This window comes from Paracoccidioides lutzii, assembly GCF_000150705.2.
Source record: "Paracoccidioides lutzii Pb01 unplaced genomic scaffold supercont2.1, whole genome shotgun sequence".
NCBI classification, from domain to species: Eukaryota; Fungi; Ascomycota; class Eurotiomycetes; order Onygenales; family Ajellomycetaceae; genus Paracoccidioides; species Paracoccidioides lutzii.
The window spans coordinates 174,295-191,129 of NW_015440947.1; the positions used below are offsets into that span (position 1 = coordinate 174,295).

The 16,835-nt window shown below is 42.3% G+C and overlaps 5 protein-coding genes across 5 annotated transcripts; 3 read left to right on the plus strand and 2 right to left on the minus strand.

The window, feature by feature from the left end:
- Window positions 1-518: 518 nt before the first annotated feature.
- PAAG_00040 (hypothetical protein) lies at window positions 519-1,303 on the plus strand (the record flags this gene model as incomplete). Its single annotated transcript, XM_015843882.1, has 3 exons — window positions 519-710; window positions 739-910; window positions 1,065-1,303. The coding sequence occupies 3 exons, from the start codon at window positions 519-521 to the stop codon at window positions 1,301-1,303; spliced, it is 603 nt and encodes a 200-aa protein (XP_015700217.1).
- A 1,115-nt stretch (window positions 1,304-2,418) lies between these two features.
- PAAG_00041 (hypothetical protein) lies at window positions 2,419-3,477 on the minus strand (the record flags this gene model as incomplete). Its single annotated transcript, XM_002797456.2, has 4 exons — window positions 2,419-2,528; window positions 2,663-3,031; window positions 3,115-3,208; window positions 3,337-3,477. 4 exons carry the CDS (start codon window positions 3,475-3,477, stop codon window positions 2,419-2,421), a joined length of 714 nt encoding a protein of 237 aa, XP_002797502.2.
- A 366-nt stretch (window positions 3,478-3,843) lies between these two features.
- Window positions 3,844-4,474, plus strand: PAAG_00042 (hypothetical protein; the record flags this gene model as incomplete). The annotated part of the gene is made up of 2 exons (XM_002797457.2): window positions 3,844-4,033; window positions 4,149-4,474. 2 exons carry the CDS (start codon window positions 3,844-3,846, stop codon window positions 4,472-4,474), a joined length of 516 nt encoding a protein of 171 aa, XP_002797503.2.
- Window positions 4,475-9,121: 4,647 nt separating this feature from the next.
- PAAG_00043 (ribose-phosphate pyrophosphokinase) lies at window positions 9,122-11,038 on the minus strand (the record flags this gene model as incomplete). Its single annotated transcript, XM_015843883.1, has 4 exons — window positions 9,122-9,152; window positions 9,265-10,397; window positions 10,490-10,610; window positions 10,776-11,038. 4 exons carry the CDS (start codon window positions 11,036-11,038, stop codon window positions 9,122-9,124), a joined length of 1,548 nt encoding a protein of 515 aa, XP_015700218.1.
- A 4,489-nt stretch (window positions 11,039-15,527) lies between these two features.
- Window positions 15,528-16,184, plus strand: PAAG_00045 (hypothetical protein; the record flags this gene model as incomplete). Its single annotated transcript, XM_015843884.1, has 3 exons — window positions 15,528-15,728; window positions 15,809-15,920; window positions 15,964-16,184. 3 exons carry the CDS (start codon window positions 15,528-15,530, stop codon window positions 16,182-16,184), a joined length of 534 nt encoding a protein of 177 aa, XP_015700219.1.
- Window positions 16,185-16,835: the final 651 nt, after the last annotated feature.

A 16,835-nucleotide genomic window follows, 5' to 3' on the forward strand; every position in this document is an offset into this window, starting at 1 on the left:
TGGGTGGTTAAAGATGAATGAAAAATGAAGATTTGAGCGGGCGTTGGGTGTAAACGGGCGTTGGGTGGTTGATCACGTTACATACCCCATTATGTATTCACACCTCGCGAAGCTCAAGTTCCAAAATTGTCAACGGTGTCCAAAGACCAACATAGCTTGCAGTTGTCTGAATTATTACCAAGCAAATATAGATTAGTAGAACACTCTTTAAAATATAAAAGCTGAAAATCCTTAAACATAAGTAGCTTAACTAACAGTGTGTTCTTGAGATGTTCTGGAGTGTGACGTTCTCTGAAGTGAGTATTCTGGACTAGAGTGATATTCTCACTATACGCAGCAGAGCGCAGTATTTCAGAGGTGGAATTCTGCAAACTGTTAACCCACTACTTACTAAAGCTGGGATGTAGGGAGTTCTGTGCTTGACTACTGCAGAGCGGCCGTTCTTTGAGAAAGGATTGCAGTTGAAACTTTCCAAGGGTTGCCGAAACAACTTGTGGTGATGCACATCCCCGGGTTGTATGTGCCTACCTACTCCAAGAAACTCGCTGCGCTTGACTCGTGCTCGCAAATTCTTCCACTGTTGTTACCATCTGAACCAGAGCTCAATAAAAACCACCCTTTGGCGCAACGATCTGCACTACGAGAACATTCACATGAACCCGGAGAAATGGACCGAGACCGTTGCTATGATTGACTGGCAGTCAATGGATGTCATGCCCCTATATGACTAATCTTTAGGCACGGCGTTCTTGGGCTACGAAGACCCCTGATATAGGAAATAACCTTAGCGCCCCTGTTCTAGACACCAAAGATATCAACCAAGCAGAAAGGAAGCTTGTCAGCAAAAGGTACCATGATAGGGCGATCATGGTGGCATGGCGGATGATGGTGAAAGGTAAAATCCTGACCAGTATGAGACATTTCAATTCCGCAATTCACGGCTGGCCATTTACTCAATCTTGCTCGGAACATCTCTGTTTTTGATGAAGTTTACTTTCGAGCGTTACTGCTCGATGCTCGGGATGAATGGTCCTCAGTTACCGAGTTTTCCCTTTAATTCTTAGCTGAAGAGGTTGCAGAGATTGAAAAAGATGTCGAGTGTGATGATGAAGGAATCAAGGTACTGAATATAACCAAAGAGAAGCTTGAAGATCGGTGGCCGGAAAAGGGGATAATAGAACACGCGAATTATGAGGCTCTGATGACAGAACTGAAGGAGGTAAAGGTGCATATCATGTGGAGATACTTGAAATGTGATGAAGATATAGAGGCATTTGAGAAGCGTTGGCCGTTTCATTGCTAGGAAGGTGTTTGTCAGTGCAATCACTCTCACATCAAGCTTTTTATTTATCTAATACAGGACGGAGTGTTACAATCCTGTAAGTAGGAGAATATCAAGCAAAACCCGACGATATGCGGAAGCTGGGTCATAAAGAACTTCATGTATATATATACAATACATACAACAAACACTTGGGATGAAGGACATAATGTTTCCACTTACTTCATGCACAATGATCGTCTCCCTCCCGAGCTCTTGCGCCCTTCCTTTTTACATCAGTTCCGATGCTTTGCTTTCCGAGAATATAGAACTCTAGGCTGGCTTGTTCCCAACGATACTTGGATCTAACATAGCGTGGTCCCAGACTCCAGAATTCGTTTATGACATGCATATATCATCCATTATTAATTGTTATCATGCTTGTGTTCAGTCGACATGGTCAACTTCAGCACCAAAATGATATAATAACAATAGTAAGCAAGCAAGGAGTAAACTAGCGTTAGTTGGTTACGAGGGAAAATAGAAAGCTAATTAAATCCACACCTCCACGTTATGATCTTCGCTGCAATGCGAAACCCTCCCTTCAAAAAAAATAGAAATAAAAAAAAGGGGAAAAAGGGGAAAAAAGGGGAAAAGAACAATAAATGAGTGAGTAAAAATGAAGGAAACAAGGAAAGAAACATGGAAATAAGAATGGGAATAAATAAGAAAAAATAGTAAGTGTCTTAAGGTAGGGAAAACATGCTCAATTCATGAGAACAGAGGAAAACAGGCCCTTAAAAATAGTGAAGTCCCTCTCTAGCTGGCCGGTCAGTTAACCATGACGAATCTCATTTGTTGTTTTTGATGGCAACTATTGCATTTAACCGCAAGACAGAGTTTACACTGCCAGGCAGCAATAAATGGCCCAGAAGTGCAAAAGTGACAATACCATTGCATGAGTCCACCAACTGGGCTCTGAATGACCGCCCAATGATGAGGACAGGCCATCGTTTGAGATATGTGTAATTTGTACCTGGCTATAGCCAAGCCGCTACTAGCTCCTGGTTGGGATTGTTTGGGGGTTTTTTGGTTGGGGAAAGCTGATAGGCGATCAGATTTCGGATTTTTGATTAACAAGCACGATGATTGGACTATTAGATCGCGTGGTTTGGCGCAGCAGACGAATCGTTTTTTTGATTCGATGGGTCACTCTGCAGGGCCAGAATTCCCGACGCTCCGGTCTTCGGGTCTCGTTGCTGTGCCCCTATAGGCTAGTCAACTTAGTTCTGTGGGTCGTTCCAGTCTTGAGGGATTCCAACGAAGACGAGGCGCTGAGAACTGCAGGAAGGGAAGCCGATTTGGGATTTATGGCGCACGAACAATAATATTCTTATTCACCAACGCTGGATCGAGGAGATTGGGAAGTGAACTTGAATATGTTGTGCCAAACTAGAGATGGTTGTTCGAAGATGTATTTGAGGAAGTGATATTTTGGCGGAGTATTACCCGTAGAGAGGAGATGAATTCGATGATCTCTGTTGGCTTGTAACTTCCCGTCACCCTGCACGAAGAACTGGTCTTTGGCGGTGGAGTCGATTGTTCTTGAAGATATTGATCGGTAGGAGCCAACAGGGACAGTTGGTGTGACAGTAAAATCCGGGAGAAAAACTGTCAAACAGTTGACGGCTTTCAGAGAATGTTTCCAGAAATCAAGTAGATTAAATCCAGCAGCGTAAATACTGAATCTCTGTCTTTGTCTTTCCTCCTCTGTTACGTAACTCCCCGATCGTCAATTGATGGGCAAGATGCCAGAGAATGAACGTGAAGACCAATGAGAGACAACTGATCACGGATAATGAAAGTGCCTATTTTGAGGTGGAAAGTTGCTGACGATACAATTGGTGCTTGGAAAGAAGTAAGCAAAGTCAAAGTGAAGGAATATGCCTATTTTTTATAGCGATCATTGGGATTCAAAAGGGAGCCGCATGGGAAGCGCAAGCAGCAAGCTATCATTGATCAAATTTCAGGGCAGCCGTTCGGTCCTAGATAGAGTTTCTGTTTGAATGAAATACCTCGACGGCGCCATCCATGGTTGGATCCACAAACTCTAGCAAATTCGGTGAGCCTGGCACGATACAAGTGATAACCGCAAGATTTGCGAGAAATGCCCGTCTCTGGCCAGAAGGAAAGAATCTGGGATCACGGTCCCCCATACCTCACTTGGCAGTAACTATCACAATATGGGAACTATCTGCGGTCTGAAACGTCCAGGCACCGTAGGCTTGATCTGCCCACTAGATAGAACTGCAGCCCACGAACCAGGAGACCGGGACAACACCCTCTCTGGACTTGGGACTGGCCAGTGAGAGGACCCTTTTTAAATAGGCGACGGCGGGGTGCTAGATAATCTTAGCGTGCGCTATGATGGAGCCAAACTGATACCGCAACTTGACCAGTCTCATTGAGTTTCTACCTTCCGGCTCCTACTTAACCCTTGTCTGTCTCCTCCTCCCCTTTCTCTTCTTCCGTCGTTGAAACCACTATCATTAGCGTTATCACAGGCTCGTTGGGCTTCAAAGATGAGTCCCTCCGTGGTGACAAAGAAGGGAAGTGAGAAGCTGTTGATAGTTACCGCCCATACAGAACGAGAGGCGGAACCAGCCGTGCATTTCCTGATCGGGTGTCCAGCCTCATCCAGCAGCTCTGCCAATTACGAGGCGATTGTTCCGACACCCCATCCGCCGGGTGCTTCTACACGGCTAGCCGTGTGTTTGCTTTTGCTTTTGCTTTTGCTTTTGCTTTTGCTTTTGCTTTTACTTTTGCATTTACTTTTGCTTTTACGAGAGAAGTTAGTTAACTAACTAGTTAGTTACCATTCGCTCAGCATCACCGAGGTTATCACGCCAGGACGATCAGTGGCATCTGACATGGCGCGCGCCCTGCCTGAGGCCCAGCAATTCAGTAAGAGCTCTTAAGGGTTTACCTGGCTACAAGGTCATAAAAACACCTCTCCTGTCGTCAAAATTGACCTTCCAGGGTTTCGGTGCCCTGCTAGCATCGCCAAAATCGCTTGCCAACAGGCGCAAGCGGCTGTGTGGTCTGTGCGGGCCTCGCTCCAAGGCTTATGCGTTTATAAAGAAATTGTATCAACGGGAACCGCAATTGGATTTCTGGCTTGTGCCAATCTTGGAGGTGGTTGTCTTTACCTAGAACTCTTCTCAGCTCAGGGAGACGTGGTCACATATAGGAAATGGGACACATCACATATCTAATCCCCCAAGTCAATCAGCGTATGCCGACCATCCTCTCTCTCTCTCTCTGAGAAAATCTTCCCTTCACCAGCTTTCTCTATTATTCCCGCTTCTAGATTCACGTGACCTGAACAGCCCAACAGGGAAACTTCACAAGATCTTCACTCAAGCGCACAGAGTCATAGTTAAGCTCCACAATCGACCCTGACCATAAATACCTCGTCACCATCAATATCTTGGTATATAGACGGCGGCCCTCCTCTCTCCCTTTGTCTGCATCCCGCTCCGCAGTTAGTTGGGCGAGCGCGTATGCCATGAACGACCTTAGACGGCGCGCAAGGCATGCACGGGTCCACTCCTGGTAACGTGGCAACTAGCCGCCATTGCTCCGCTGAGCGGCTCCTAGGAAGGTAATATTAACTATCCACCTATATGCAGCGGCATACAAGGGTTCCAACTCGTGATATTATTCGTTGGCTGTTAACATTCCCTGGGTGGAATATATCGGTCAAACAAAGTTTCCAGAGACTACAAAAGACTTGCCGTGAAGGTTATTTAGTAGTTCAGGCTTTGTCAATCCACTTTAAATACGAGAGTGGTAACTATGTCTGAGCACTCCAACAATCTGGAGTTTTTCTAGGGAATTGGGTGACTGAATCGAATTCTGGCCACCTGAACTTGCCCCCACAACAGGCATCACAGCGAAATCTCTCACATCAAGGGTACATGGTTCCAATTGTCAATTGGCAGGATATGCAAGCTCTAGGTGGACTGCAAAATGGATGATGATAAGACTCTTGTTAAGGATACGAGGTCAAAGAACTATATATAGCTATCATGAACTGTGGTGGGGGGGAGAGCTTAGTAGCAGTCATTGCTGGAAAGCCCAACTTGCGCCGGCTTTCTCCGCTGTGAAATTATGTTATATTTTCGAACCCGATAACAATCTTCCCATCAACCATTGATGCAAAATCAACCCTCTATCATGCGAGGAGAATTGAAATCGGGCACATGGCTCACTCGCAGATAACCACATACACCAGCCTGATTGTGTCCTTCGAATGTATTTCTAATCTGGCCCCAATCAAGGAGAGCAGGGAACAAGATGATTGAATAGGCCCGAATCCAAAAAGAAAGCAAAAGAAAAAAAGGATCGAGATACAGGTTCTTTTTCGCCCATTAACTGACCCTAACCCAATTTCTAGAGTGCTGATCCCTTTAGCTGGCCTAAATCAAGCCTTTGGCCCAGACCGTCTACAATGTACCGAATCAAATCAATCTGGAGAAGGTGAACTCGAAAGCCCCTATCGGGGCCTGTGCGAGCTGGATAAGATCTGTTCTCCACTGGATTCTGCCTCCCTGCGTCAGCAAGCTCAGAAATTCTTAATTTATGCCCAACCAATCAAAGCTTCGATGTGAAGACCAATCTCGTCATGCAACCCCGCATTGGTCATCTGAATCTGCTGTTTGCCAGCCTAACTGCTCCTATTTATGGTCCAGCCTGTGAAAACTCATCGAGGGGTCCGAGTGAACACTGAATATAATGGGATGTCTTTAATTAAACGCCTTTCAAAATAGCTCCATGTGCACATGTTCAGCAACACCTTGACGCCCGGGCTCCTCTCACCCAAGTTTTCCAAAGCTGAAAAGCTTGCTGCGATCGATGTCTATCATCCGGCCAGCATGCCGACCGCATGCCGACCCAATCACAAATTTTTAGCTTTTTACGCCACGATGCAGTGCTGGCAAGATACCCGCCGCCCGATTCAGTGCTGGCGTAGTATAACGCCACCCATGCAAAAAAGTCCACATTAGATTCGACGCGTGCCTCATAGGATGATGGGAGTCATAGCGCGGCTATGCGGCCTTGTCTGGTCTGCCTAAATGGGCCACCGCTCAACTTTGATGTTATTTTTGTTTGAGCTTTCTATCTACGTGCTCGTAACAACTCTTTGCTCTATGCTTCGCTTTCTTCCTTTTTCCTTTTTATATCCACCCCCTTTAATTTTAGTTCGCTGGCAAAAGAACGCCTTGTTTTTCTACCAGAAATTTTTCGAGAACAACCCCTAGCAATGTCCATTCTCCCTAAAATGATACTATCATGGTTGTGACGATATGTCCTGCAGACTACGTGCACCTTCATGAACATAACTTGGTCTCGGTCTCTCAAAGCGCCCAAACATAGAGCTTTGGGGACAACCTGCCATTTTAACTCTCCTCCATTCGCTGGAAATACCTATCCAGCCATATTGCAGCCCAAATCAGCTGCAGAAGACCACCGCAGGAATAGCAGTCATGGATACGAATATCTTATACCAATTAGTGTGAGCGCACGATGGTATGGTGATCAAAACCCCTCTTTCTTCCAGCTTTAGGTCTAAAACAAGAAAACATTCATACCCACTTCGCTAAACCTTTTCTCCACAATTTTCATGTCGAGCTACTAGCACATAGGTATGGAATTCAAGAGAGGAACATCGTTCCGTCTCAATGTCATCCTGATTAACAGCCAGTTGACGCGACTCGCATTGGTGGGCAGCTCTTGCGTCCAGCTCCGAGTCTCAGACCAAGCAATAACTAATGGAAGCCATGAGCCAATGGGTTTCGTCATCCCACGGGACTGAATGAATTGTGGCACCAGAGGCTGCACGTTGCTTTTTCCCCCCATGTGGCCCATGCATTGTCTTATTTATTTACTAGTTCAAACTCAAGGCACGGTCCATCTGTCCATCTGTTGAACTTGGCTCAAATCAAGAAGAGAATGGAAATGGCAAAGTGGCGAGCAGATACCAATTACCATTTTTGTGGTCTCCTTCCGTCTATTGTCCTCCCCGGCTTTCTTTTTTTGTATCTAACCCTTTACTACCCGATGCATTGACTAATCAAGTTATTTCGTCGCTAAAAGCTTCACCGACACCAGTTGCCCCAACATAAGGCAATTATTTGAAAAGGAGGGGAAAGCTGGACAAAAAGCTGCAGGGCGACGAACACAATGGCACCATACATCCACATGTTGGAAAAAAATTATTTTTCAAGGCAGGGATATCCTTTTGTTTCGGCTCTTTCGCTCCTGATTTAATTGCAGTGTTGCATAGAATAATATTAGATGCGTTCGGCATGTTAGACCGCGGAAATGGCAAGAAACCGGAGGGTTCAAGGTACATATCATCCGAAGAAGCAACAGGTAAAGCAATCCATTATAACAAAATGTATCCCTTCCATCTACTGAAGTACATAGAAGTATATGACTTACAATAAATAAAAATGTAAGGATCGAAGAGTAATGTCGGAGACAGGACGAGATACAATATCTAAGATGAACGTTCGGACTTCTTCATCTGGGTATAAAACAAATCGAGTTACAGCCTTCCTTGTCCTTTGCTCCCTCCACAGCCCCATTCCTCATCCCAAACCAACCCAGCCCTTGTGATTTAATTCCCCGCAGCTCTCCCCCCGAACGTCCCCAACTCATAGAACATGAACAGAGATATTCAGGTAAAAGCGAAGAAAGGAGAAGAAAAAAGTTCCAAAGAGAAGTGAAAGCAGGAGTGGAATTGGAGAATAGAAAGGAGACAGTAGAGAATGAGGCAAAAAGCGATAAAAAGCCGCAACAGAGGAATTCCACTAAGGGGAAAAGTCTGAGTCGTGCATGCCGTCTCCATTCCTAACCCAATACTGTTCCTCATAAAAAAGAAAAGAATTGGATCGGCAATTGGTTTGATCTGCCAACGCTCCGTTAAGAACAATCTTTGTGGGAATATCAAGAAAAGTTATAGGGATATAAATAACCCATTTTTTCTTGCCAGATGTCCTTGCAGTACCCTTTCACGGTTCTGCATCGTTGGTATGTAATTTCCATGATTTTATTTTTATTTGTTTTCTTCTTTTGTTTGCTTTCTCTATTTTTTAAAAAAAATAAAAGAAAAAAAAAACCTCGCCACGGTTGTGTGGAAAAGCACGTACGTCAAATCGTATAAGGGAAATGGTGAACGGCACGCATGCATACGAAAGGAAGGGATGGAAACGAAAATCGGGCAGAAAAGGGTGGGAAATCGGTTGCAAAACTGAAAAGATACCATGATTGGTTGCTCTGATGCCAATCAATCGAAGTGAAACAAGAATCTTTCAAAGGACGTGGCGAGAAATTGTAACTTTCGCTTCGTGCCGTGCCGTCTGGAGAGTTAGGTCACGTCTTGTATGAACGAAGTGACCACCAGTGTATGATGGACATCAAACCACTTTGTTTGCGTGCTATTTTGTCCCTAAAAGGTATATGGTAATAGATGAAATGGAGGGGAGGGTATGCGCAGTGAGTTTGGTGGGGAAAAGTAATGGATATCTGGAATTGATACGTAATCATACATAACTTAATTGAAATAGTCTACGTAGCGGCCTGAGATAGCAGAACTGTCATCTGAACACAAACCGCATAACTAGAAAGAGTATGTTGTCGGGGGATAACGCTCAGAAGGAAAAAATAAATTTAGACCATTTAGCTGGACGCCTGCAACGGCTGGCAGGTGGCAAACCCGGGTGGTGATAGGCTACATCATCGATGTAAAAGACGGATGCAGAAAGGAGTGCGCAAAAGGTAACCCCAAGATGGCTAATCGTGATTTTGGAAAAGAGAGGAGATACTGGTGAATATCAGTCAGTCAGCGTTTACAATAGGTAAAAGGGGAAAGGAAAGAAAAAAAAGAAAAGAAAAGAAAAGAAAAAGAGTTATTCCGTGAATTAGCAAAGACCAACCTCTCTCCATAATGGTGACGTCTTATGCTTTCTGATAGGAGCGCTGATAAATCAATAACAATTAACTTTTTCAACTCCTTCGATTTCGTGGGAATTGGGAACGAATTCGTGACTACAATGAAATCAATGCACTCGCAGGCTTCCATCTCCTGCAGTGACTCAATACCAAACAGGCCATGTGTGGCAATGCAATAGACCTTTTTAGCTCCTCCTTTCTTCACAACTGTTTCTGCAGCAGCGATCCATGAGAGGCACTTATCAATCATGTCATCCACGATGAAAACTGTCTTTCCCTTGACATCACCAACAAGGGTTATCGTCCTTTCTCCAGTGGACATTTCTTGTTTATTGTCTTCTTCATCAGAGGAAACAGCAGCATCAAAAGAGCCCCCAAGAGCATGGTCAGGTTGGAAAGACGACGTTGTGGATATAAAGGAAAGCGTCATGGGATCCTGAGTGGGTGGTTCTGAGGACTCGGTGCCATTGCGGTCCGTATGAAGGTTAGTAACAGATGCACATGACGAGAGGATGGGTGAATGGTAGTCATCGTCTACAATATGTCCCTGTACTAGTCTACCTGTAATAACTTCTCTTGCGCGCTCATCTGTGTATTCAAACGCAGCCTCTTGCTCAGAAAGACGACGGGCAGAAAACGATGCTTCAGGATGCTGAGCCGGACTAAGCGAACGGGTGGACTTTGATGACTGCGCCTCAGTTTCGTTAGCGGAAGTTTCTTGAGTTAACGGGCTGGGAGAGACGGTAGGCTGGGATGGTTGTACGAGAGCGGCGGTCGAAGAAGGCTGCGGCTGCGGATATTCGGATTTGCTAACATGATCCACAGGGACCAATTCATCTCGCGATGTGGGAAGACCATGTTCAAGAGAATCGAAAAATGTGGTGCTGCCTGAAACCCCCCCGTTCTTATTGTCACGCCTCCGGTCTGTGTTCACGATGCCAAAGTTCAACTTCAGAGAATCAGCCAAGGACGTAACCCTTTTACTTCCTCCGGCATTTTTAGTGACTACAACCGCTTCGTTCCAACGAGGTACGTTCATTCGAATCCAGCGCGCAATTAGGGGCTCAGCAAAGAGGTTATCGACGGGTTTCCCGAAAAATCCTTGCATTTGAGACGCCTGGTATCAAAACGGTTAGGACCAAAAAATAAAATAAAATAAAGGGAAACGAATCCAAAAGATAAAATTTCCCAAAAAGAGAATGTCCATACATGTAAATCCACTGTAATTATATGATCCACACCAGCCACAGTGAGCAGATTGGCCAACATCCGTGCTGTTATAGAGCCACGATGACTTTTCTTCTTCGATTGACGAGAGTACGGGAAGTAACTCTGGAATGTCAGCAGTATTGGGATTGAGTGGGGAAGAGAAGGCAGTAACCTACGGCATCACCGCTGTAACAGAACCAAAAGAGATTAGCAGGGGCATAGGGTACAGTTCAAGCCGGGGGGATGTAGTCGTGTAGTTAAGGAGGAGTATAGATGCAAGACCTACATACCAGTAATAGACTTAGCAGACCCCCCTTTGCAGGCAGAAATCATGATCAGTAACTCCATAACGCTGTCGTTGATTTTGGCGCTCCCGCTCTGGACAATGAAGACATCCTGGTTCCGCACGGAAACACCTATATTGACGCTTGTTTCTCCATTGCTGAATTTGCGTAGTTCACACTGAGCTGGAACAGTTCCTAGACGTTCACAGATAGCTTCTGTCAACGCAGGGTGTGAGCTGCCTGAAAACACTTGTACGGTGCGCATGTCTGGTAGCGATACGCTAGACGCTGTTGTCTGGATTTTCAATTGTTGGTGGTCATACGAGTGTCGAAAAACCGTCAGATAATTTGATAACTGGCTGAATCTTCTTCTGCCCTGCAGCTAGTAGTGCCTGTTGGTGAGAGAGATGGTGGATGATATCAGGATGGTTATCATTGGAGCGGAGACAGATCTTTTGGGTGGATAACTTACTAATGAAACTAAACCATAATTTCCAACTGAGCAAGACACTTAACTAAGACTTCGAATCAATATTGAGTGAATAAATTTATTTAATATTGTAAAATTATAAAAATTTTAAAATTGTATAAAAATATTTTATCAAATAAAAAATATTATAAAAAATATAAATATTGTAAAAAAAATATCTACAACTTGAATAAAATTAACTATTAAATAATATAATTTATAAATAAGTATATCACTTTATAAAAATCTAAATTCTGATGTATGTTAACTATTTTTCAAAAAAAAAAATAACTAAATTAATTTAATTAAAAAATAAGATTATTTAATTATTTTAATGTAATCAATCATCTACTGAATCATATCATTTATCAGATCACTTTCATTCAAATCATTCATACTCTATTAAAAAATTCAAAATGTCAATCACTCTCATTAAAAAGACTTCTCTAATCAGAAAGTCAGAGTATTATTAGTCATTAAAGCTTATAAAGCTTAGTAAATTACAACTATTAGAGCTGCTTCTAAGTTATATAATGTTCTCTAATTTCTTTTTGATCTATAGACTATGCAGTTGAATCACACATGCAAATGCTCAATTAAAAAATTAAAAACTGATCTCTATGAAAGAAGAATCTCTAGTTCAATGAATAATTTTCATGAATGAGAGAGAATAGTCTTCTCAAATTATGACTATACAAGAAATGATTAATCTACTTTTTGAAAAGTATAAATTTAATACTTCTACTATTGTAAAAGAGTGTTCAGTCAATAAATTTATACAATAACATTTTAAATTAAAGATAAAGTTCTCACATAAATATAACTATCAACAAGCTCTGTGTAAGAATTCAAAGATTTTATATAAGTAATTTATTTTGATAAATTGTATAATAAAGAAGTTTGAAATTATATCAAAGAATATTTACATTTTTAATAAGATTGACTTTATAATGAGAATTATTTCAACAGTCAGAGTGATTACTAGAGCTGAGAAAGATAACAAATTATCTATTATATAATTAAAAAATACTGAATGAGTAACTGTGATTGAAGTAGTCAATGTTATAGACTGAGTTTTATCTCTTATAATTATACTCAACAACAAGTATTATTAATTCTTATAATATAAGTAACTATCAAAGAACTAAACAATTAATATTAATAAGAAGAACTGAATTATAGATGAATTTGATTTAACATAATTATAAAAAATATTCAACAGATTTACTAATTTATATGATTGATAAAGAGAAACTGTTAAGACTTTAATCTAGATGTAAATGAAATAAATATTTAATTACCAGTTAAAGAAGCTATCTAGATGAAATACTAAGATAATTTCTAACAGATGAGTTCAGAGAAGGCTCTATTTATATAGCTCTTTTTCTTAGTACTGTTTCTCACATTTATATGTTATTCATATGTAGGGTAATTGTGAGGTTGGTTGCTATGCCAATGCCTAGGCAGTTGTGATTACTGATCGCCTCGGCCCGTGGCCTTAAGCCGTTGAGGAGGCTGGACGGAGCCCGGCCGTTCTACGCCATCACAGAGACTATTAATTTTAAATGAACATGATAGTCATATCACAGTTAAATTTGACAAGTTCTGTCCGAATCATGACATTATAGTATTATATATGCCTTCTCACTTCTCCCATCTACTGCAGTCACTAGATGTGAGCTGCTTTTCATCATTGAAAAAAGCATATGACAAGAAGATGAAGCAAAGCATGAGATTAGAAATCAATCATATTGATAAGAAGGAATTTCTGATTAGCTATGCAGCAGCTAAGCAGGAGGCCATGAAGGACATTACTATAAGAAATGAGTTTAAAGTCACAGGTCTAGTGCCATACAATTCAGATAAGGTCTTTACTCAACTTCATACTCAATTTCATACTCCTTCCCCCCCTGGGTCAGTGCATGAATCTCAGTTTTTCTGGACTTCTAAAACTCCTCATAATGTGACTCAGTTGGAGCTACAGAGCAGCATAATTAAACACTATATGGAGACTCTTTCTAGTCCTACCAATCAAGCTCTTGATCATCTAGTGAAGGGATGTCAGCTGGCCATGCATAGTGCTGCTATATTAACAAAGGAAAACACAGAGCTGAGAGCTGCCAATGCCAGGCAGAAGTGAAAGAGAGAGAAATCATGTTTTTTATAGCTAAGGAAGGAATTCTAACAGCTTAAGATGCATTAGCTAGGACTGCTAGACTTCAAAAGCCTGATCAATATACAGAGAAAGGGGTTGAGGATTTGAACCCTGGGACTAGAAAGTGAAGGCCCTCAACCTGCAGCAAGTGTAATACACCTGGACATAATATTAGACAATGTCAACAGATCTAAGTGTCTATCCTATATAATTTCTATATATAATTCCTTGTGGTTGTTGCTTAATTTGAAATTTTGTTAAATAGAATGATGGGGGTGATCTGGTAGGTGATATGATCTGGTATGTGATTGATTACGTTAATTATCAAATGCCGAGGATAAGTTTCTATATGATATTCTATTTTTCTATAATATTCACATTATTGTTGAGTTTTTAAGTAAATATATTTTTATCATTTTGCAATCATGATAGATATATCTCTTTTGTAGTTTAAGCATCAATGTTAGTCAGATCAAATAGCTGATATCTATGATACTTTGTTAGAATTCTCTATCTGTATTGTTGTTTTGTTATATTGATTTGAGGCGGCGGGCATACAACCTGAATGAGGACGAAGATCTCCAAATCCCAAATCTGATGAACGCAATAGCAATAAAATTCTATCTATGGAGGATTGTACTGTGAAATAGTTCTCTCCTAGGTATGGTACAGCGAAAGCTATTTGTGCTTGAGAGCTCTCTTGCTCCAGATCAACCATACGCGAACCTGATCAATACAACTAATATGAGACAGTTTTCTTTGCGAAGAGGATAATTGTTTCGTATCGTTAGAAGCTCATTCGCGAATAATACGGCATTGGACTGCCTAACTTTTCCACGTTCGCCCTCGACTGCTGCACGGATGAAATCTCGGTGCTCCGCCAGATCTAGATCGCGCATACCACATAGGCCTTTCAAATAAAGAATTCAGACCTCCTCAGCCTTTAAAGCCTTAATATGACTATTTATCTGCGAAATGTCGACGGGCAGTTTCGTCACATTGCTTTTCCACGCTTGCATTCGGCTTAGTAAGTATCTGTTGAGTTTGCCACTTCGTGCAGTCGGTCACGGCATGAGAGACAGGAATCACTAAAAGAACAAATAAGCGAGGTGTAGTTGTTTTAATGGAAAAGATCTGGCATATTACTCGCCAATCATCTTTCCACATTTGCAGCAGTGATGGTGCGCCCTGAGCCGACCAACCGTAAAATTAAGACTAGGACGAATGTCACGAAAGGATCGACGGTGGTCCATACATGGCACCTCCTGTCGTGCTGAAACTAAGCTCGCATTCTATCGCTGCGTCCATGTTTTGCTTGCCGGACGACTCTGGGTCATGATTGATGTGGATGAAAGATGGGTATTTTTCTCTGGAGATCTCGGGAGATATTGAGTTTTCGACTCCCCGTTATCACAGGGTCTTCTTCCCATTATCACACAACAGAGGAACGGCGTCGCCAATGCAGCATTCATGCTCAATTTATAACTTGGAGTGTTTCCTAGTCATGTTTTATTCTCCCGGATTGGTAATGATAGGGATATCGCAGGCATTTCTCAGAGAATGGCTGCAGCGCCATATTATTTGTCTAGGGCATGCACACGGGACAGTTACAACCCATTGCCCATGCAGTTAACTAGCTGTGTTCTTTCGCGGAATTTTACAGCACACGCTACCCTTGGCACAAATTCTGAGATTTATGAACCTTAAGGCCTATGATAAATCGAAAATGTATAGTTATTGATTGGCAGACTGATAGGAAAATTGCTTGAAGCAAGTAGCAAGTCGCAGCTTTCCCTACAGTGTCTTCCATTTTGATAACCCTGAATGTTATCAAAGCAACATGAAAAGGGAACAATGTCTCCAAGAAACCTGCTGCTCTCAAATCAACAACCAACTTGTCTACAAACATCACATTCTTATTCTCCCAAACAAACAACCCTCATCAATAGCCCTCGATCAAACATTCTTTTAAAATGCCCTCCGAAATTGTGCCCTGTATGACCTGTCAGACCCCCTGTCCTCTACACAGAGTAGCTGCCCTTCCTGAGACGGCCGACCTCACACGCAGCACTGCCACTCTGACTGCGGTAAAATTCCTCCAGTGAAGCATAATTGATCAGGTCGTCACCGATGTCTACAGGCATGATTGCCATTAGGACTATCCAGGCCAGGGATGTTAAAGAGATGCTTCATCTCCTTCAACATATCCAGCATCACAATATTCTCTCCTCACAGAATTGTTTTGTGTACGATGGTTCCATCTTTACTCTCCACGAAAATATCGCCATCTCGCTGAGCCACATTGTTGGCTGTGAGGCTTATCCGGATGAGGTTGAGCTTGCATCCATTCTAGTCCAGGCAAGTTTGAGCAACACCTGAACCAATAAATATATTGCTAATCATTGTCAAAGATTCTTAATGGTCTTCTATATCTGACAGACTGGCGGCTGGAACACTCGCGCCTGAGCTCTTCCGACATTCTTGTTACTGAGGAGGGGGAGGTAAAAGTTGATACGTATAACTGTTCTTCTTGATAAACGCAGTTCTTGAACGCAATCTGTTTCAGCCGGTTTCAAAGAATGGGTAGACCTCCCGGCCACTCAGACTCCCCAGAACTCCAAGCCACTGGGTGCGATTACGATGCAGTTGATGCAGAAATACGAAAAGGAGCATGATATTGCTGGTGTGGATGATGGCCGTGTGACTCGTGCTACCGAATTTCTATCATCTATTGCGTCGAACATCCCACTCAAAACATGGCGTAAAGTGAGTCACAGCACTGCATGAAGAATGGACAACCTCACTGACTTGAGCAGCATCAGCTGTTCACAGAGACATCATGGGCAAAAGGTCGTCTTATCGGTTTGGTATCTTTTGCTCTCCCGTTCATTTTTTACCTTTTGCTTGTACTCAAAATGAAGTATGCGCGTCCTCGCTTGTGAATCTTAAAATAAGCTTATTTTATTTTGGAGTCGAACAACCCAATGAACGAGAAGCCCAAAGTGACATCATTCGAGGAGGGCTGACTAAGATTAGTTAACTAACTAGTTATTCCTAACCATAAGTTAACTAATGTATTTCCCAAGTCTTCTCATTTAACTACTCATCCACATCAAATTCAACACCCAGAAGGCCTAACTAGGAATGAAGCTTAGAATCTTATTATTTCATCTGCTGCATCTGTTGAACAGACAGTTATTCAATCTCATGAGGTTCAGTCATCTGAGCCTGCATCATGTCAATGAGCTCCACAACACTGCAGCAATTGTGACACTCTCAGTCATACAAGAATAAGATGTCCTCAACCTAGTGTAATTTAATTGAGTGTTGTGGTGTTGAGATAATTTGATTTAAATCTAGTCGTTGGGATACGATGATTTTGTGATCCGCTTGCTTGGGAATTATGTTAGCTAGTGCTGTCATCTTAGCAAAGAAAAA